At 42.3% G+C, this 21,387-nt stretch overlaps 1 protein-coding gene across 6 annotated transcripts in view; it reads left to right on the top strand.

Moving 5' to 3' along the window:
• LRRC8D (leucine rich repeat containing 8 VRAC subunit D) overlaps nt 1-17,278 on the top strand; it is a 103,862-nt gene extending 86,584 nt beyond the window's left edge. For all 6 annotated transcript variants that reach the window (XM_033916028.1, XM_033916030.1, XM_033916029.1 and 3 more), the window contains one exon: nt 13,096-17,278. In XM_033916028.1, the coding sequence (XP_033771919.1) occupies nt 13,096-15,674 (2,579 nt within the window). In that variant the 3' untranslated portion in view covers nt 15,675-17,278. The remainder of the gene's footprint in view (nt 1-13,095) is intronic.
• The last annotated feature ends 4,109 nt before the right edge of the window (nt 17,279-21,387 follow it).

Raw genomic sequence — 21,387 nt, 5'->3', positions numbered from 1 at the left:
CAAGTCAAATGCGTGAGAGATTGACGCATCCGCGCATGCGCAGCTATAACAGTGTTTGCATATGGGAAACACATAAGAACATTAAAATTATCTTAATTTTAAAAAGATCATGGAGTCATGGACAAATTATTTTAATGACTACACATTATTTTCCACTCATAATATATTAATACAGTCATACATCACATATTTTAGGGAAGAGGGATGCGGAGGGAATACATTACTGCTCAATGCAGTAAGATGCTGCCTTTTGTATTTACACTTTTGTTGATTACTAAACATCATGTTTTCCATAATGATAGGTGTTGTCAATAAATGGATAGAGGTTTAATGGAATGTGCACAGCTGTTATGGGATGCATTTATTTAACTGGTCTTTTATAGATAATTGCATTAAAGTATCTGGACAAAAATCAATTACAGAGGATGGTGTATATTCTACAACCTTATATAGGTATCATCACACTAAGGTGTGTATTGGGTCGTTCGTTAATTCTTAGCTTTGTCCTAAAGTTAACTGACCTAATGTTAACTGAAAATGGAATCTAAGTCACTCTGTACTGATAATATGCCACCAGGTCAATTGTACAGATGATTTAACCTACATAAAGCATGGAATTGAAAATTCTTATTTTTCTATTGAAATTGTGAACTTATTTTCTCTGCTAATGTCTTAGAAGTTTCAAGCAACAAATAGCATATTCCTTTTCTGCCTTCTGATGCATTCCATTGGACTTTAAACTAGAGTGTGTTGTGACCTAATGGTTAGACCTACAGCCTCAACACCCTGAGGTTGTGTTTTAGACTCTGCAGTGCTCCTTTTGACCCTTGCCAAGTCACTCAATCCTACATTATCCCAGGTATGCCCAATGATATATTTAATGATGTAGGAATAAATATGATTAGAAGAAATGTTATTCATTTTTTAATCTTACATCAAGTGTTCCAATAATAAAACATTTTAATTTAAATGCATCACTTGCAATTCTTTCTAACAGTTAATTGTTTCCATTGTGTCCTTACTTGTTACTTAGTGGGATAGTACAATAAAAACTTATGTTTAATGGCATGGTTATTGATGTCATACTAACATAAATAAAACAACAACACGTTTTAACCATTGGTAAATGTTTATTAAAATATTGCATATGTGATAAACATGTAATACACATGTTCAAATGCAGTCTCAAGAACACAAAATCTTTCAGTTCATCATTCATGATCTTTTATGTACAACATGCTGAATTGTAAAACAATGCATTATTCTACATCTCATGTTTTCTGAGACTGACAGACATTCCAACTTTGGGACTCTGTGTGTTCTAGAAAGACCAACACCTGACTGCAACCATCACCTTTGTACCTTTGTTAAATTAGATGTGTTATAGCATAAAAACACACATGGCGGGATTGAACCTATAAATAGTATAGCATTGCTTCTAATCATGTATGGTTGAACAACAACATAGAGTGAGATAGCTAGGGTTGCTACAGCAGGTAAACAATATCTGTGGGTCTGAGAGCAACAGTTGGCTGAGCAGTTAACCAACAGTATTGGGATTCAGTGAGAAAGATATTGGCAGAGCAGGTAATCAATATCTGTGGGTCTGAGAGCAACAGTTGGCAGAGCAATTAACCAACAGTAGGGGGAGTGAGTGAGAAAGATATTGGCAGAGCAGGTAATCAATATCTGTGGGTCTGAGAGCAACAGTTGGCAGAGCAATTAACCAACAGTAGGGGGAGTGAGTGAGAAAGATATTGGCAGAGCAGGTAACCAATATCTGTGGGTCTGAGAGCAAAGGTTGGCAGAGCAGGTAACCAACAGTAGTGGGAGTGAGTGAGAAAGATATTGGCAGAGCAGGTAACCAACCAGTGGGAGAGAAAGATATTGGCAGAGCAGGTAAGCAATATCTGTGGGTCTGAGAGCAAAGGTTGGCAGAGCAGGTAACCAACACTAGTGGGAGTGAGTGAGAAAGATATTGGCAGAGCAGGTAACCAATATCTGTGGGTCTGAGAGCAACAGTTGGCAGAGCAGTTAACCAACAGTAGTGGGAGGGAGTGAGAAAGATATTGGCAGAGCAGGTAAGCAATATCTGTGGGTCTGAGAGCAACAGTTTGCAGAGCAGTTAACCAACAGTAGTGGGAGTGAGTGAGAAAGATATTGGCAGAGCAGGTAACCAATATCTGTGGGTCTGAGGGCAAAGGTTGGCAGAGCAGGTAACCAACCAGTGGGAGAGAGCAAGATATTGGCAGAGCAGGTAAGCAATATCTGTGGATCTGAGAGCAACAGTTGGCAGAGCAGTTAACCAACAGTAGTGGGAATAAGTGAGAAAGATATTGGCAGAGCAGGTAACCAATATCTGTGGGTCTGAGAGCAACAGTTGGCAGAGCAGTTAACCAACAGTAGTGGGAGTGAGTGAGTAAGATATTGGCAGAGCAGGTAACCAACCAGTGGGAGAGAGAAAGATATTGGCAGAGCAGGTAAGCAATATCTGTGGGTCTGAGAGCAACAGTTGGCAGAGCAGGTAACCAACAGTAGTGGGAGTGAGTGAGCAAGATATTGGCAGAGCAGGTAACCAACCAGTGGGAGAGAGAAAGATATTGGCAGAGCAGGTAAGCAATATCTGTGGGTCTGAGAGCAACAGTTGGCAGAGCAGTTAACCAATAGTAGTGGGAGTGAGTGAGAAAGATATTGGCAGAGCAGGTAACCAACCAGTGGGAGAGAGAAAGATATTGGCAGAGCAGGTAAGCAATATCTGTGGGAGTGAGTGAGAAAGATATTGGCAGAGCAGGTAACCAATATCTGTGGGTCTGAGAGCAACAGTTGGCAGAGCAGTTAACCAACAGTAGTGGGAGTGAGTGAGTAAGATATTGGCAGAGCAGGTAACCAACCAGTGGGAGAGAGAAAGATATTGGCAGAGCAGGTAACCAACCAGTGGGAGAGAGAAAGATATTGGCAGAGCAGGTAAGCAATATCTGTGGGAGTGAGTGAGAAAGATATTGGCAGAGCAGGTAACCAATATCTGTGGGTCTGAGAGCAACAGTTGGCAGAGCAGTTAACCAATAGTAGTGGGAGTGAGTGAGAAAGATATTGCCAGAGCAGGTAACCAACCAGTGGGAGAGAGAAAGATATTGGCAGAGCAGTTAACCAACAGTAGTGGGAGTGAGTGAGAAAGATATTGGCAGAGCAGGTAACCAATATCTGTGGGTCTGAGAGCAACAGTTGGCAGAGCAGTTAACCAACAGTAGTGGGAGTGAGTGAGAAAGATATTGCCAGAGCAGGTAACCAACCAGTGGGAGAGAGAAAGATATTGGCAGAGCAGGTAAGCAATATCTGTGGGAGTGAGTGAGAAAGATATTGGCAGAGCAGGTAACCAATATCTGTGGGTCTGAGAGCAACAGTTGGCAGAGCAGTTAACCAATAGTAGTGGGAGTGAGTGAGAAAGATATTGGCAGAGCAGGTAACCAACCAGTGGGAGAGAGAAAGATATTGGCAGAGCAGGTAAGCAATATCTGTGGGAGTGAGTGAGAAAGATATTGGCAGAGCAGGTAACCAATATCTGTGGGTCTGAGAGCAACAGTTGGCAGAGCAGTTAACCAACAGTAGTGGGAGTGAGTGAGTAAGATATTGGCAGAGCAGGTAACCAACCAGTGGGAGAGAGAAAGATATTGGCAGAGCAGGTAAGCAATATCTGTGGGTCTGAGAGCAACAGTTGGCAGAGCAGGTAACCAACAGTAGTGGGAGTGAGTGAGAAAGATATTGGCAGAGCAGGTAACCAACCAGTGGGAGAGAGAAAGATATTGGCAGAGCAGGTAAGCAATATCTGTGGGTCTGAGAGCAACAGTTGGCAGAGCAGTTAACCAATAGTAGTGGGAGTGAGTGAGAAAGATATTGGCAGAGCAGGTAACCAACCAGTGGGAGAGAGAAAGATATTGACAGAGCAGGTAAGCAATATCTGTGGGAGTGAGTGAGAAAGATATTGGCAGAGCAGGTAACCAATATCTGTGGGTCTGAGAGCAACAGTTGGCAGAGCAGTTAACCAACAGTAGTGGGAGTGAGTGAGTAAGATATTGGCAGAGCAGGTAACCAACCAGTGGGAGAGAGAAAGATATTGGCAGAGCAGGTAAGCAATATCTGTGGGTCTGAGAGCAACAGTTGGCAGAGCAGGTAACCAACAGTAGTGGGAGTGAGTGAGAAAGATATTGGCAGAGCAGGTAACCAACCAGTGGGAGAGAGAAAGATATTGGCAGAGCAGGTAAGCAATATCTGTGGGAGTGAGTGAGAAAGATATTGGCAGAGCAGGTAACCAATATCTGTGGGTCTGAGAGCAACAGTTGGCAGAGCAGTTAACCAACAGTAGTGGGAGTGAGTGAGAAAGATATTGCCAGAGCAGGTAACCAACCAGTGGGAGAGAGAAAGATATTGGCAGAGCAGTTAACCAACAGTAGTGGGAGTGAGTGAGAAAGATATTGGCAGAGCAGGTAACCAATATCTGTGGGTCTGAGAGCAACAGTTGGCAGAGCAGTTAACCAACAGTAGTGGGAGTGAGTGAGAAAGATATTGCCAGAGCAGGTAACCAACCAGTGGGAGAGAGAAAGATATTGGCAGAGCAGGTAAGCAATATCTGTGGGAGTGAGTGAGAAAGATATTGGCAGAGCAGGTAACCAATATCTGTGGGTCTGAGAGCAACAGTTGGCAGAGCAGTTAACCAACAGTAGTGGGAGTGAGTGAGAAAGATATTGGCAGAGCAGATAACCAATATCTGTGGGAGTGAAAGCAAAGGTTGGCAGAGCAGTTAACCAACCAGTGGGAGAGAGAAAGATATTGGCAGAGCAGGTAACCAACATCTGTTCCTGCACCATGTGTGGAAAACAAACATTTTGCTTACAGACCCTTGAAAAAGAAAGACAACACACCCTTCAAATTAAATGAGCAACATTTAAAGGGTAGAAAGAGGGAAGGAGCTTAACAATGGCTATCCCTGAAGCCGCTCCATCCAAGACACCATCTGACCTGCCCTACGTGAAGGAAAAAGCCTTTGAACACCACCCACAACACCTTGAAAATGTCAAAGCGAGTACAGTATGCTTGAGTGGGTTACCTTGCTCGGCATAAAAAACCTTCACGCTTGGCACATGTCAGAGCAGTGGATACTAGGATAGGTAGGGGCCAGAGGAGGGCTTCAGGGAAACTCCTGGGGGAGAGATCCTGAGCGCAACAGTTTGCAGGCCTCTAGCTTTCGGGCCACCAAAAGGAGTGGAGGACATAGACATTTCCAAGTGTCTCATCTGTTCCTGCAGCATATGTGCTTGGGAAGACCGTATGGACATGTCAAAGCAAAGTTCATATCACTGAGTGAACACAATTGTAGCATAACAACAGGAAAACCTGAACTTCAATAACAAACTCTAAAGTTCCAGATTATGTGCTATACCACGCAGATATTGAAAGAGAGGTCTATGTCCATATGTTGGCAGCAGCGTTGTTAGTCTTTGCGTCACTCTCACATAAGTGCTCTTACTGCTGGGTGGTGTGCGGTTACCAACCTGGAATCGAGCAAGCAGCTGTTCTGTGTGATCTTGCTCACACTGTATATGTTCAAGGAGTTTAAATATGGTTGGATGGTGGCATGCAACAGAGGATTGAAATGCATGGTGCCAACCTTCAACTGAATTATTGGTCTGAGGCAGTCCATCTTCCACAGGGGAGCGCATATTCCACAGAGGAATAGGAAATGGTGGGACACGTCTCCCATTATGCCGCATTCTACCGATGTAATTGTCTTCCCAATAGTCATACACCGGGGTCAGTTCATCTGGTCGACTCCTCCAAGGTCTGAAAACACTCAGCAACATCATCCACAGGAACAAAACTTAATGCTAACAGCATTTTGGTGAACAATCTTACTCTCTCCTCATCTCTATAGTTGGCGGTCAGTCCCTCATGTTGAATTCTGCACCACAATGATTGACCCAGATGGAACAGGCAGCCAGAAACTGTAGCATTGGGAAATACTGTGTGGGCAGCTTGCAGACTTGCTCTCTCAAAGTCCATCAAGATAGTTAATGGTGCCAACGTGTTTCTGGTTTCTACCAATTTCCTTAACACACGTTCATAGTCCTCCTCCCTTTTACTGTTCAACAACATGTACACCATGGGAAGTGCACGATTGTCTACAAATGCATGGATGGTAAACACTTGTACAAACAAATAGGGGGCAACTTTGAATGTCCCATCCATGAACCAATGTCCATGTTGCTCCAACACCTCAAGATTTGATTGTGTTGTGAAAATGAAAATGCGTCTTTCATCATTTTCACCAGAATCCCACAACAGTAATTGTTCACCACGTATGCTTCTTTGGAGAGGCTCAGGAATTTGTATCTCTCTTATGCACCTGGGATTACCCATTACTAGATGGCCTGCATTTCTCTTTCTATTAATTGTTCTCTGCATGGAGGTGTATGCAGGCAATAATGTAGCTGCTTCTAAACTTGTACCAGCTGTTGTCCCATGAATGATCTGTCGTGGCTTTTCAACCGTAGCCACAGCTCTTTCGCGTATCTCTCCCATCATTCGTTCAGCTTCAATTCTGGCGTTGTTGGGTGCATGCACATGCGCCGTTATCTCGTCAGAAGATCCATCGACGTGCCTCTTTCTTCTTCTGACACAGTCACGGCGCACACACCTCCAGGACGTGGAACCGTCTGCCATCACTCGGTCACGACGATAACGATAGCCCTCATGAACCCAGTGCTCTCTCCCACGCTGTGAAGTTATTACTTCCATGTCTATGTCAAATCACTCCTGAAACCATACAATTAATAACATTATCCTATTTTGACTTCCAATTGATATACAATTCCCTATATCATGAGTGCACTACTCAAAAGAACATCATACCTGTAAGACTGGAAGTATATCAATGAAACCCTCAGGAACTGTAGTCGACCTTCGACCCTGAACCAGTACCTGCAAGAGTTATAACATGCATGTAAACTTCATGTTCGCTCCCCACCAACCTCCAGCACACAAAAAAACCTGCAAAGGTCAAATAAGTGAGGTTAGGCCATACATATGTAGAGTTCAGCACTATGGCACAACACCATATGTAGTCAATAATGAGGTTATTACATACATATGACATACAAATCCCTATATGTAAAGTTCAGCGCTATGGCACAACACCATATACCTGCAAGGGTGCGATCCCTAGCAGGAAAACACTGAAGATGTCTGTCCTCTGTTGATTGTGGTCTCTTGATTGTAGTCACCTTCAATAATAGATTATATGAGGTTATTACATACATATGACATACAAATCCCTATATGTAAAGTTCAGCGCTATGGCACAACACCATATACCTGCAAGGGTGCGATCCCTGGCAGGAAAACACTGAAGATGTCTGTCCTCTGTTGATTGTGGTCTCTTGATTGTAGTCTGTTGATTGTAGTCACCTTCAATAGTAGATTATATGAGGTTATTACATACATATGACATACAAATTCCTATATGTAGAGTTCAGCACTATGGCATAACACATTATACCTGCAAGGGTGCGATCCCTGGCAGGAAAACACTGAAGATGTCTGTCCTCTGTTGATTGTAGTCACCTTCAATAGTAGATTATATGAGGTTATTACGTACATAGGACATACAAATCCCTATACCTCTGTACTTACCTTGCCTCCAAGATTGAACTTCTAGACAACACTAGGGTTTCAGCAAATTCATATCCCTCAGCACATCACTGCAAGACTAGAATTTATAAGGTTAGCATATAGATATAACAAACAGGACCCACTATAGAAACATAGAAACTTAGAAAGATGACGGCAGAAAAAGGGCCAAGGCCCATCAAGTCTGCCCACTCTATAGACCCTCCCCTTAAGATTAGCCAATGTTTTACCCTGACCCACGTAGGGATCCCACATGGGCGTCCCATTTATTCTTAAAATCTGGCACGCTGCTGGCCTCGATTACCTGTACTGGAAGCTTGTTCCATTGATCAATCACTCGCTCCGTGAAGAAATACTTCCTGGTGTCGCCGTGAAATTTTCCGCCCTTGAGTTTGAGCGGATGCCCCCTTGTGGTTGAGGGGCCTCTGAGAAGGAAAACGTTATCTTCCACTTCTATACGTCTGGTGACGTATTTAAACGTCTCAATCATGTCTCCCCTCTCCCTGCGTTCCTCGAGAGTGTAGAGCTGCAAATTGTTTAGTCTTGCTTCGTACGAGAGACCTTTAAGTCCTGAGACCATTCTGGTGGCCATCCTTTGGACCGACTCGACCCTCTGCACGTCTTTGCGGTAATGTGGCTTCCAGAATTGCACGCAGTATTCCAGATGAGGTCTCACCATGGTCCTGTACAATGGCATTATGACAGCAGGCTTTCTGCTGACGAAACTTCTACGGATGCAACCCAGCATCTGCCTTGCCCTTGAGGAAGCCTTCTCCACCTGATTGGCAGATTTCATGTCTGCACTAATGATTATTCCTAAATCTCGTTCCGCTGAAGTCCTGGTCAAGGTCTCCCCGTTCAAGGTATAAGTTCTGCACGGGTTTCTGCTACCTAGGTGCATGACCTTACACTTTCCAGCATTGAAGCCCAGCTGCCAGGTTGAGGACCAGCATTCCAATGTACGCAGGTCCTGCGCCATACTATCTTGTAAATTGCCCTCGCTTACCATATTACATAGTTTGGCGTCGTCGGCGAATAATGTTACTTTACCTTGAAGCCCTTGAGTCAGATCTCCTATGAATATGTTGAAGAGGTCACCTCCGATGTCTCAGAGAAAGTACCGTTAACCATCACCCTCTGAAGTCTGCCACTCAGCCAATCATTGACCCATGCCGTCAGAGTCTCTCCTAACCCCATCGATTTCATCTTGTTTAACAGTCTGCGGTGTGGGACGCTGTCAAAAGCTTTACTGAAGACTAGGTACACTATGTCCAGTGAATCTCCTTCGTCCAGTCTTTTTGTTACCCAGTCAAAGAAGCTGATGAGGTTTGATTGACAGGACCTACCCTTGGTGAATCCATATTGATTGGGGTCCCGTAGATTCCCTTCGTCCAAGACCATGTCCAATTGGTGTTTGATCAGTGTTTCCATGAGTTTGCATACTATCGATGTCAGACTCACCGGTCTGTAATTTGCAGCCTCTGTCCTGCAACCCTTTTTGTGTAGAGGAACGATGTTAGCTGTTTTCCAGTCCAAGGGGACTGTCCCTGTACTCAGTGAGAGATTGAAGAGCACGGCTAACGGTTCTGCCAGGACATCACCTAACTCCCTGAGCACTCTGGGGTGCAGATTGTCCGGTCCCATGGCTTTGTCCACCTTGAGTTTTGTTAGCTCAAAGTAAACCTCGCTGGGTGTGAATTTAAAATTCCGAAACGGGTCTTTTGTGTTTGACTGTGGCTTCAATTGAGGGCCGGACCCTGGCGCCTCGCAGGTGAAGACCGAGCAGAAGTATTCATTTAGTAGTTCGGCCTTTTCAGGATCCGATTCTGCGTAATTCCCGTCCGTTTTTTTCAGGCGTACTATCCCGTCTGTGTTTTTTTTCCTGTCACTGATATACCGGAAGAAGGATTTGTCCCCTTTCTTAATGTTGTTTGCTAGAGTTTCTTCCACTCGAAGTTTGGCCTCCCTGACTGCCGTTTTGACCTCTGTGGATTAGATCCTGTGTAGCAGTTGATCTTCGCTTTTCCCCGTGCGTTTGAAGGAAGCAAATGCGTTTTTCTTCTCCTTAACGAGACGTGAGATCTCTGCGGTGAACCACTGGGGTTTGTCTTTTCTTCGCCGTTTATGTGATGATTTTATGTAACGGCCGGTTGCCTCGTGTATGACAGATTTCAGGGATGACCACATATCCTCCACTATGTCTGTACTTACCTTTGCAATCATACCTCTAATAGTGGAAATCTGGCTTGACAACCATCATGGATTAAGAACGTCATTATACCTAAGCACAGACAGAAGGAAGGCAGAGAGGCCCAAAAAAAGGACCCACAACAATGGTATACAATCACCCTCACTATACACCCAAGGCAAAAATTTTACAACAATAAGCCTCACCATCAGACTACTTATCCTATCCTATTGTTACGATTTAGTAAAACTAAAAAATGAAGCTATGCATATACCTGTAAATGTGAATATCCTCTTATGTATGATACCTGCAAAAGAAAATGGAACCCAATGCCTTTATAAAACTATAAACCATGAGCACACTTTTTTTTTTTTTTAAATCTTTATTCATTTTCAATGACACATCATGTGTACAAGAATCAAAACATTAAAATTAAATACATCACATGTCAATCTGTCTATATTATCACATAATAGATATAAGTATCTCCCTTCCCACCCCACTTCCCCACTCTTACTTTTCCCAATATGAATGATAATACTATAATAACGACCCCCCTCACAACTATAAGACGGTGTATCTTTAAATAGAAAATAGTGTGTATTCATTACAGTAAGATGTTCATGGTTCCCAAATTTTATTAAAATTATTACAACTTCCCTTTTTTATTGTTACTGTTATTTCCATTTTGATAATGTGACATAATGAATTGCACCCGAAACTATATACTTGAGTGTACTATGATCTTTCAAATTATTACTTATTTGTTGAATGGTAACTCCAGTGCTGATATTTTCCTTTTTTTTTCTCATGGACTTACCAAATAATATTGTATCATTAGATAATGCAACATTCAAATTAAATAGATTCAGATACTAGTGTTGCTGGCATAAGAGTTTTTACCTCATGCCAACATGTTTCTTTACATCTTTATTATTTTTCAATTCTATAACTCCATCCAATTATGGTTCCAATTAATATCAATCATCACATGATACATAATCTTAATACCATAACTCAGCCTGATTTTTAAAATTATACCCTCGCTTTTGTTGCGATTGTGTAGCATGCATCTGGTATCGCTTAGAAAGGCAGCGACATTTACAAACACGGTCGGCGCGCACATGTGACTCGGAAATGTAAATATCAACATACCCTATATAAACTTCATAATCAATTGCGCTGAGTTTTATGACCATACCTGCGCGTGAACCGTAAATATCATCCCCTCGCTTTTCTTGCGCGTGAACTGGAAATATAAATATCAACATACACAATATAAACAGTTCATAGTTGGTCCATAGACCATTGCGCGCACACAAGACACAACGTTGAGTTTTATGATCATACCTTCGGTTTTCTTGTGCGTGCAAACCGGAAATATAAACATACCTGTAAATGAAGAAATGTGGAAGTACGTTCGCTCTCACCAGAGGCGATAAAAATCCGCGCAAGACAAATATTCGTTATAGATCAAGTACTAGCAAAACCAGATCTTTACCTATAACGGACACGGTCAGGCAGCGAAAGGAAGGCAGGCTGTTCGGAGGACATATATAATGTGGAAACGTAACCATAGTAATGAAAATGCATTCACGTGACTTATATTTAAATGCTGTTCGGAGAATATATATAATGAGGAAACGTAACCATAGTAACGAAAATGCATTCATGTGACTTATATTGAAAACGCAAAGAGTCAAGGGAATCATACTGAACATGCGTTGACGTGATCACGTGTTAACATGACGTGTTAACATGCTGTACGTGCCCTTCGATCGCCAAGCGGCCTCTAGTGGCGCGCTGAATGCGCTGAATTGTCATTGCGCTCAGTTATCTTGTGCTAAATTGTCTTGCGCTCAGTTATGGTTGCGCTGAATTGTCTTGCGCGGAGATATAGTTGCGCGCAATTGTCTTTAGCGTAATTGTCTGTGCGCGCCATTGTCTTAGCGCTGAGTTATCTGCTCACAATTGTCTTGCGCGCTTTTGACCTGTCACCGGATTTTTTTTTCTTGTTTTTTTTGTAGTTCGTTGTCGAACCATTTATCTGAGCGCTTGCATATTCTTTTTTTTTTTTTTTTTTTTTTTTTTGGAGTTGCGTCATATTGTCTAGGATGATATTGCTTAGTGTGCTCCAGTGGGTTATGAACTCTTTAGGGTTCCCTTCTGGGATCAGGGAGGGTGTCTATTTTGTTACAGAATTTGGTGGGGCTCTATCTTTTGATGTGTTTCATAGTTTATGCTCTGGGGGTTTTTTGCCTGGATTTTCCCTGTGCCCAGTTGATATTGAAAGTGTATAAGTAGTGATCTGACTGCAAATTCTGTTTGCAGTGTGAATCTCTAATTGAGTGGGTTGTTGTGACATGAAGGCTGCTATGTCGAGTTGCTGTCCCTTTTCATGTGTGGTTTGGGGATCTAGGATTTTGTAGGACAGGGCTTCTAGGAAAGAGAGAATGTTTTCAACTTGTTTGGAAGTTTCATCCTTGCAATGCAGGTTCAGATCTTCTAGGAGCAGGTTGTATGCAGATATTAGGGAATTGCGGAATATGAATTCTTCAAATTCGGGTTTTGCTATGTTTCATTTCCCTGGTGTTTTGTAGCAGAGAAGGCAGATCATGGTTCCCTTTAGTGTGTCACTTGAGAGATGGCAGGCTAGTAGGTCCATGTAGGGGTGGATGTTTTGTCTAGAATGCTTATGTTTAGGATTTTTTGGCTATGATAGCTAGCCCTCCTCCTTGTTTTTGTCTCTGCAGACCACCTGTATTTTGTAGCCCAGTGGAGAGAACTCCGTTATCCGCGGGTCATTGTTGGATGTTAGCCAGGTTTCTGTGAGGAAGAGGTATTCTAGCTCTTCCATTTCTATCCAGTCTTTTATTTGTTCTGTCTTTGGGCCTAGGGCTCTGATGTTCATATAGGCACATGTTATCTGTGTGTATTCTGTTTGGTTGTTGTGGGTAGATGAGCGAGTTTGATGAGAGTTTTTTAATTTGTGTATATCTACACATTTAATAAGAATATTTTCTGCATGTAAAATAATGCTCTACCCATGGAAGATCTTTATTTAAAAAAAAAAAAAAAAAGTTAGTCTCAAAGTAACATTTACTTCTAATTAGAGCATTATTTTGTTTTATGTAGTCTTGCAAATAGAAAATGTGACAATAATTTGACTCAAGTTTTAAGTGTTGGTTTATTTAATGAAAGCATGATATATTACTTTCTTTTTCCAGGTATGTTTACCCTTGCAGAACTGACATCACTGAATGATGTTCAACCAAAATTTCGAATCCTGAAACCATGGTGGGATGTGTTTATGGATTATCTGGCTGTGGCTATGCTTATGACTGCCATCTTTGCGGGCACTATGCAACTAACCAAAGATCAAGTGGTTTGCTTGCCTATACTGGATTCAGCTGTAAGACTAAATGACTTGCGTAATAGACAAAGAAATGATATGCACACTGTGTCACAGTTTAATGTACTCGCCAACACAGACAAAGAAAACTGGGAGACGAAAACAGTCTTCTTGGAAGGTACTTCTGCTGGAACACCAGATTCATCTCTTAGTGCAGCAACCCATTCTGAATTATATTCCACCATATCTACGGACCATAAGGTAATGAGTGAGCGTATGAGTTACGGAGGACGAAAAACAAATTTGGATTACCAACAATATATATTTATTAATCAGATGTGTTATCATGTGGCTCTTCCTTGGTATTCTAAATACTTTCCCTATCTTGCTCTCATACACACTATTATTTTAATGGTCAGTAGCAACTTTTGGTTTAAATATCCTAAAACATCCTCAAAAATAGAGCATTTTACTTCTATATTGGGGAAGTGCTTTGAATCTCCCTGGACCACAAAAGCATTGTCTGAAACAGCTTGTGAAGATTCTGAAGAAAATAAACAAAGAATAATTAGTGCTAAATCTGTGGGTAAACAAATCTCTTCAAGCAGTGATGAAGGAAGCCCTAATCCTGGTACACAAATGAACAAAACAGGGTTCAAATTTTCAGCAGAAAAAACAATTATCGAAGCTCCTGCCATTACTATTTTGGATAGAAAAGATGGAGAGCAGGCTAAAGCCCTTTTTGAGAAAGTTCGAAAATTTCGTACTCATGTGGAAGATAGCGACTTCATTTATAGATTGTATGTTGCCCAAACAATTGTTAAAACTGCAAAATTTATTTTCATCCTGTGCTATACTCTTACTTTTGTATCTGACATCAATTTTGAGCACATTTGCAAGCCAACAGTAGAACATCTGATTGGTTATCAATCATTTCATTGCACACATAATATGGCTTTCATGTTGAAGAAACTGCTGATCAGCTACATTGCTCTTATTTGTGTATATGGCTTTGTCTGTCTCTATACACTCTTTTGGTTATTCAGAAGATCCTTAAAGGAATATTCTTTTGAAAAAGTCAGAGAGGAGAGTAGCTTCAGTGATATCCCTGATGTCAAAAATGATTTTGCATTTCTTTTGCATATGGTGGATCAGTATGACCAATTGTATTCTAAACGGTTTGGTGTCTTTTTATCAGAAGTAAGTGAAAACAAACTTCGGGAAATCAGTTTAAACCATGAATGGACATTTGAAAAACTCAGACAACATGTTATCAGAAATGCCCAAGATAAGCAAGAACTTTATCTCTTTATGCTGTCTGGTGTCCCTGATGCAGTATTTGATCTGACTGACTTAGAAATGCTAAAACTTGAACTCATTCCTGAAGCTAAAATCCCACCAAAAGTCTCTCAGATGACAAATCTTCAAGAACTCCATCTCTATCACTGTCCTGCAAAAATTGATCACACTGCATTTAGCTTTTTGCGTGACCACTTAAAATGTCTTCATGTAAAATTCATAGATATGTCAGAAATTCCTGCTTGGATATATTTGCTGAAAAACCTTCGCGAATTGTATTTGATTGGAAGTTTGAGCTCAGAAAACAACAAAATGATAGGACTTGAATCTCTTAGAGAACTAAGACATCTGAAACTATTATACATCAAAAGCAACTTGACCAAAATTCCATCTTCTATTACTGAGGTAGCACCACATCTAAACAAATTGATAATTCTTAATGATGGCACAAAGCTTATGGTACTTAACAGCCTTAAGAAAATGATAAACGTTACTGAGCTGGAACTGCAGAACTGTGATTTGGAGAGAATACCACATGCAATTTTCAGCCTCATTAATTTACAGGAACTGGATTTAAAATCAAATAACATATGTGCAATAGAAGAAATAATAAGTTTCCAGCACTTAAAAAGATTAACTTGTTTAAAGTTATGGTACAATAAAATAGTCAATATTCCATCCTCTATTAGTCAAATAAAAAATCTGGAGTCACTTTATTTCTCACATAACAAACTTGAATCCCTACCATTTGCCTTGTTCAATTTACAGAAACTCCGATATTTGGATGTGAGCCATAACACCATTTCTATAATTCCTATGGAAATAGGATTCCTTCAGAACCTACAATATTTCCTTATTACAGGAAACAGGGTAGAAATGTTGCCAAAACAATTATTTAAATGTGTGAAGTTAAGAACTTTATGTCTGGGGCAAAACCATATTGCTTCAGTCCCTGAAATGATTGGCCAGCTATTGCAGCTTACTCATCTGGAGCTCAAAGGAAACAGTTTAGACCATCTGCCACCTCAACTCTTGCAGTGCCGATTTCTTAGGAAGAGTGGGCTTATTGTGGAAGATCATCTTTTTGATGCTTTACCCCCAGAAGTGAAGGAAGCACTGAATCAAGATAACACTACCTATGTTAGTGGCATATAAACAGTTTTTTAAAAGTAATGGATTTCTAGATTTCTCAATTGCAAATTTAAAGGTATTAGCTCTCACAGATCAACATGTATTAGAAGAAAAGTAAATTTATAAAAATGTAGATATAACAGTGCTTAAAATATAATTTTCATATATTTTGAAAAAAAACTATTGTTTATCCTAAAGTTTTCTTCTCAAGAATAATTAACCTGGATGATGTATCTACTGAATGTTTACAAATTATTTGTCTGCTAAGTAAATGATTTATTTAATGAAGTTTTGTTACTTAAGGAACTGCTTTTTAATTTCTTAGCTTGTACTACATATGCCCAGTATGAGAGTGAAAAATTAAAAATTCTGATAGCCTGTAATAGAAGTAAGTATTTTCAAATGTAAGTTTTTTAATGCTTTAATTACATTTGGTGCTGCAATGGCAGAGCACATTGCCAAAAAAAAATTATATACTTCTAGCCAAAATCTTCAAACCGAATCAAAAGGCAACAGTTATATTTGGAATTAACAAAATACAGTACCAATATACCTGTATACCGTAGTGCTAACTAAAAGCCAATATGGAAATATATCATCATAAGATAGATAGCTCACAGCCCCTTATTTAGCTAGTATGACATCTCTTAATCCTCAAATCAATTTTTGGGTTTTCTTTTTAAAAATTGTAATTAAGAATGGACCCCCCCCCCCCTCTCGTTTATATAAAAAATAGAAATTCCCAACTAGAGCACCAAAATGATTCATAGTACAAGGAGGACCTGATGACTATTTGGCAGAAATCCTTCTCCTTAAGTAAGTATAACACTTACTAATTTATTTTTATATAAAAAGAAAGGCTGTTTGATCAAAAGATGCCATCGTGCAAGCTATGTAAACAGCCTTAAACTGGCATGTCTGTGATAGCCTGTATCAATTTTATTATGCTAAAGCTTTGCAGAGAGAAGCACTTCAAATATTACATGTATACCAGATGGTAATTATTATTGATACCAGCCTTCAATATACTAAGAAGGGTTTCTCTCATAGTGTTTTGTGAGATATTTCATCACATGTGAAAAGCAAATTTAAAACAGTAGTTACAGAAATTCTGAGCAATGAAGAGTTTTCAATATTTGAACATTAAAATTCAGATTAGAAATTTAGTAATTCTTTCCTTTCGCAATATCACATTATGCCTCAAAAAAGAATCTAAATTATCAACTATAGATAAACCTTTTGATTGAAAGGACAGACTTCAAAAAACTGGGGGCTCCTTTTACTAAGCTGCAATAGCGTTTTTAGCGCACGCAGGATTTTAGCATGCGCTAAACCCGTATTTTGTGGCTAGAACTAACGCCAGCTCAATGCTGGCATTAAGGTCTAGCACATGCGGCAATTCAGCACACGCTAAAACTGCTATTGCACTTAGTAAAAGGAGCCTTGGGTAGTTTGTTTGGATACTCCTAACAGAAGGGAATCTTTCTTCAGTGTGAATTCAACAGTAGCTTGCTTTAAACTTATCAAATTAATAAGGTATTTAATCCTGCTGGATAATAAACTGCCTTAAATTTTGATGACAGTTTTCTTTTTAATAAGTCATAACAATAAATAAGCAAGTATCCTGACTAGAGCTTAATTTGATTTAACTGTAATATAAATGTCCAGTAACCTCAAAGGACTATATTATTTTGATTATATTTGTTGAATAATCTTTTATCCCTTTACTCAAAATATGGAAATAACTCCTGAATTCATATCTGATGTTGACAAGTGCATTTAAGTGTATATAAGTATATTAAGAATAACACAGTGGCATATATTACCTCAGGTTTCAGTTTTATATACTATGACTGCCAATCTAAAAATAAACATTCCATGGCATGTGTGTTACATAGGAACAAATTAAACTAGTAAATGGTAGAAAAAAAATTAAGTCACATTTTTTTTCTTTTTTCTCACTTTTTGACAATACATCTTTACACATTTTTCCAACATGATTATTAAAATAGATACAATCAAGTGGTAACTTCAGCTTGATCCCACCAATGCTGTTTCAACAAGTTTTTGTATGTATTTTTTATATTTTGCCAGTTAAAATTGTTGCAATTTAGTGACACAATGTAAATGCACTATTGATCCAAATATGGAGTCTTATTGTTTTCAGAAACTATTTTCCTCACGGCTTGGGTGACACAACAGTGACACGGCAATGGAGAAGGCAGCAAAGCCTCAAATGTTAGTGGAGAGGAGAAGGCAGCAAAGCCTCAAATGGCATAACCCAGCAATGGGATGGGTCTATGACCTGGAAAGGAATCATAAGAACATAAGAATTGCCATACTAGAACAGACAGAACGAAGATCCATTAAGCCCAACAGTGATCAACCCAGTTCCCAATACTTAGTTATATTCCAAGTTGTAAAACAGATTTTATGCTACTTAGTCTAGGAATAAGAGAGAAATGGATGTGGAGGAGGCAAGATGGGGAGAATAGACAGAAGGGGGAGGGAGAGATGGACATGAGGATCGTGCCGGTGGGCCAGAAGGGATGCTGCTGGAAAGGGGGAGCAGAGAAGGGGTACTGCTGGACAGGGGGAGAAGGCAAGGGGTGGTGGTGGACAGCCGAAGAAAGAGAGAGACAGACAGAAAGAAAGACAAACAGACAGAAGGTAGCCAAGGAGAAAGGGAGAAAGAGAGAAAGAAAGACAGACACACACATCAAGACAGCAAAGGAGTTGCGGGGAGAGCTGAGCCTTGTGAGCACGTGGCTACGTGCAACTAACAGAGAGGGCTAGCAGAGGGCAGAGCGGAGGAGACAGCAAGCCGGTGCAGCGAGGAAAACCGGAGAGAGAGCTAGCAGGGAGAGAGAGGAAAGAGCAGGCAGCGGAGGAGAGTGTAGAAGCAGAGCAGAGGAGGCAGTTAAAGCGGAGAGAGGGCGGAGAAGGCAGCGAGTGGAGCGGAAAGAGGAACGGAGTAACAGAGCAGACCGGGAGAGAGGCAGACGGTACACGGAATTGGGAAGAGGCGAGAGTTAGCTCCGCCTACCCCCCGACGTCACCAGACTAACTCCCCCCATAAAAGGGGAGGAGCCAACGGCGCGCAGCCGTAGAGCGCCTTTGCGAAGGAGCCTTGCGAGGGAACCAGAAACGCCAAGTAATTCACTTTTCTCTTTCTCATTTCTCTTTTTCTATTTTCTCTCTCTTACCCACAGCAGGAGCACACCAGCACTTCACGAGAGCAATGGAGGACCCAGGAACCCAGAGGTACTTTCCAGTATACTGCACAGAGTGTAATATGTACGACTACCTTCCCTTGGGAAGGCGGGAGTACATATGCAGTCGGTGTCAGGAACTGGAAAGCCTGAGGATGGAGGTCGGCAGATTGAGGGTCAAGGTCCAGGAACTCGAGGGACTGGAGGGACTGAGCAACACAGAGGAGACGAACTGGTCAACCAAGGACACAGACGGAGCAGACCCCATGGTGGACCAGGTGAGGGACCTCGAGAGATTCATCGAGGAGGCCTATAGGAGGAGGGTGGAGGAACAGGACCATCAGCTGCACAGACAGATGTCGGCAGACGAGACCCAGGATCCACAAGGCGACACCGGGGAAGGACCTAGCGGAGGAATCACGCAAGAGGAGGAGACCGGGACCCACCGGGACCCCGAGGGAGAGACACCACATTACACAGAGGACACAGACCTGAGACAGAGGAGGTTGCTGAGGAAAGGGAAGTCTGCTATTGTGGTGGGAGACTCGATCTTGAGAGAGGTAGATAGTCACGTAGCTGGAGGAAGGGAGGACCGGCTAGTGACTTGTCTCCCAGGGGCCAAGACACGAGATGTCACTGATAGGATCGAGAGGATCCTGGACGGAGCAGAGACAGAGGAGACTGCGGTGATAATCCACATCGGAACGAATGATGTGAGCCGGAGGAACTTCAGCATGGCCACATGGCCCAGTTCAGGGCCCTGGGACGAAAGCTGAAGCGGGGTACCCGGAGGATAGCATTCTCTGAGATCCTGCCTGTACCGAGAGCAGATGCAAAGAGGCAGGCAGACCTCCAGGCTGTGAATGCATGGTTGAGGAGATGGTGCCAGGAGGAGGGCTTCCACTTTGTGAGGAACTGGACGTCCTTCTGGGGAAAGAGCAAGCTCTACCGGCGAGACGGCCTGCACCTGAGCACAGCGGGAACTAGACTACTGGCAGCCAATGTGAGGAAGGAGATCGAGAGGGCTTTAAACTGAGGAGAGGGGGAAAGCCGACAGCTGATCTGATGTTGACGCTTCGGACAACAGTATCCAGAACAGATGCTGAACGGGCTGACTGCAAGGAGGAAGTAGAGAGACCGGTGAATCTTATGATCAGACAGCGAGGGAAACACCAGGTAAAGGGAGATTGCTGGGAGGAGACTAAGGGGCATGGAGACACAGGGGGACTGGGTGGCACGAGGGCAAAAACTGAGGGCAATATAGAGGTGCCACAAGGCGAGGGGGATCAAACAGAGGCTCAAGGGATGATAGCCCAAGAGGAGACCGGTAGGGCTAGAAAACCCAGAGGAGAAGCTGGGGAGAGGGGTGGCGGAAATGTGGGGAAAACGAAAGCTGTGGGAGTAAAGGCTAAGGGCAAAGCAGAAGCACAGGGAACAGGAGAACTGCCCGAAATTCAAGGGGAGGCGGCCCAGGTAAATACGGAGGTGGAGGAAAAACGACGAGACCTGAGGTGCTTATACGCCAATGCAAGAAGCCTCATGGCCAAGATGGGTGAACTAGAGGTCGTAGCCAAGGGGGAGGACCTGGATATAATTGGAATTACAGAAACATGGTGGACAGAGGAGAATCAATGGGATGTGGCGCTGCCAGGGTACAAGCTCTACAGGAGGGACAGGACCCACAAGAAGGGGGGAGGCATAGCACTATATATAAAGGACTCTATCTACTCGGTCGGGATGGATATGGCAAAGAAGGCAGAGGGGCTGGAATCGCTATGGGTCAAATTGCCGGGAAACAAGGGTGCAGGCATAAAACTGGGGCTGTACTATCGCCCACCTGGTACGCCGGAGGAAATCGGACACGACTTGGAAGCTGAACTGAGACAAGAATGCAGGACTGGAAGTGTAACAGTGATGGGGGACTTCAACTACCCGGGGATTGACTGGAGTACGGGTCACTCCAACTGCACTAAGGAAACAGGATTTGTAGAAGCTGTGAGGGACTGCTTCATGGAGCAACTAGTCAAGGAACCGACGCGAGGGAGTGCTACTCTTGACCTCATCCTAAACGGATTAGGGGGGCCTGCAAGAGGGGTAGAAGTGGGAGGACCACTAGGCAACAGTGACCACAACGCGATCCGATTCACATTAGAAAGGGGGACACCCACAGTAAGGAGGACCGCAACAACTGCGCTCAACTTCAGGAAAGGGAACTATGTTGCTATGAGGGAAATGGTGGGGAGGAAGCTCAAAAACATCCTTAGGATGGCGACTGTAGGAAGCGCCTGGACTCTATTCAGGGACACCCTGCAGGAAGCACAAAGAATGTACGTCCCAAGTTTCAGGAAAGGCGGCAAGAACAAGCGGTCAAAGGACCCGGTTTGGATCTCAACAGAAGTAAAGAGGGCAATAAACGACAAGAAAGTGTCCTTCCGGAGATGGAAAAAGGACCCAACGGAGGAAAATCACCAGGCGCACAGGAAATGCCAAAAGGAATGCCACCGAGAGGTTAGAAAAGCAAAAGG

The sequence above is a fragment of the Geotrypetes seraphini genome, chromosome 12 (genome assembly GCF_902459505.1).
Source record: "Geotrypetes seraphini chromosome 12, aGeoSer1.1, whole genome shotgun sequence".
Taxonomy (NCBI): domain Eukaryota; kingdom Metazoa; phylum Chordata; class Amphibia; order Gymnophiona; family Dermophiidae; genus Geotrypetes; species Geotrypetes seraphini.
The sequence above is the reverse complement of the archived record's forward strand: the minus strand, read 5'-3'. Positions and strand labels throughout refer to the sequence as shown.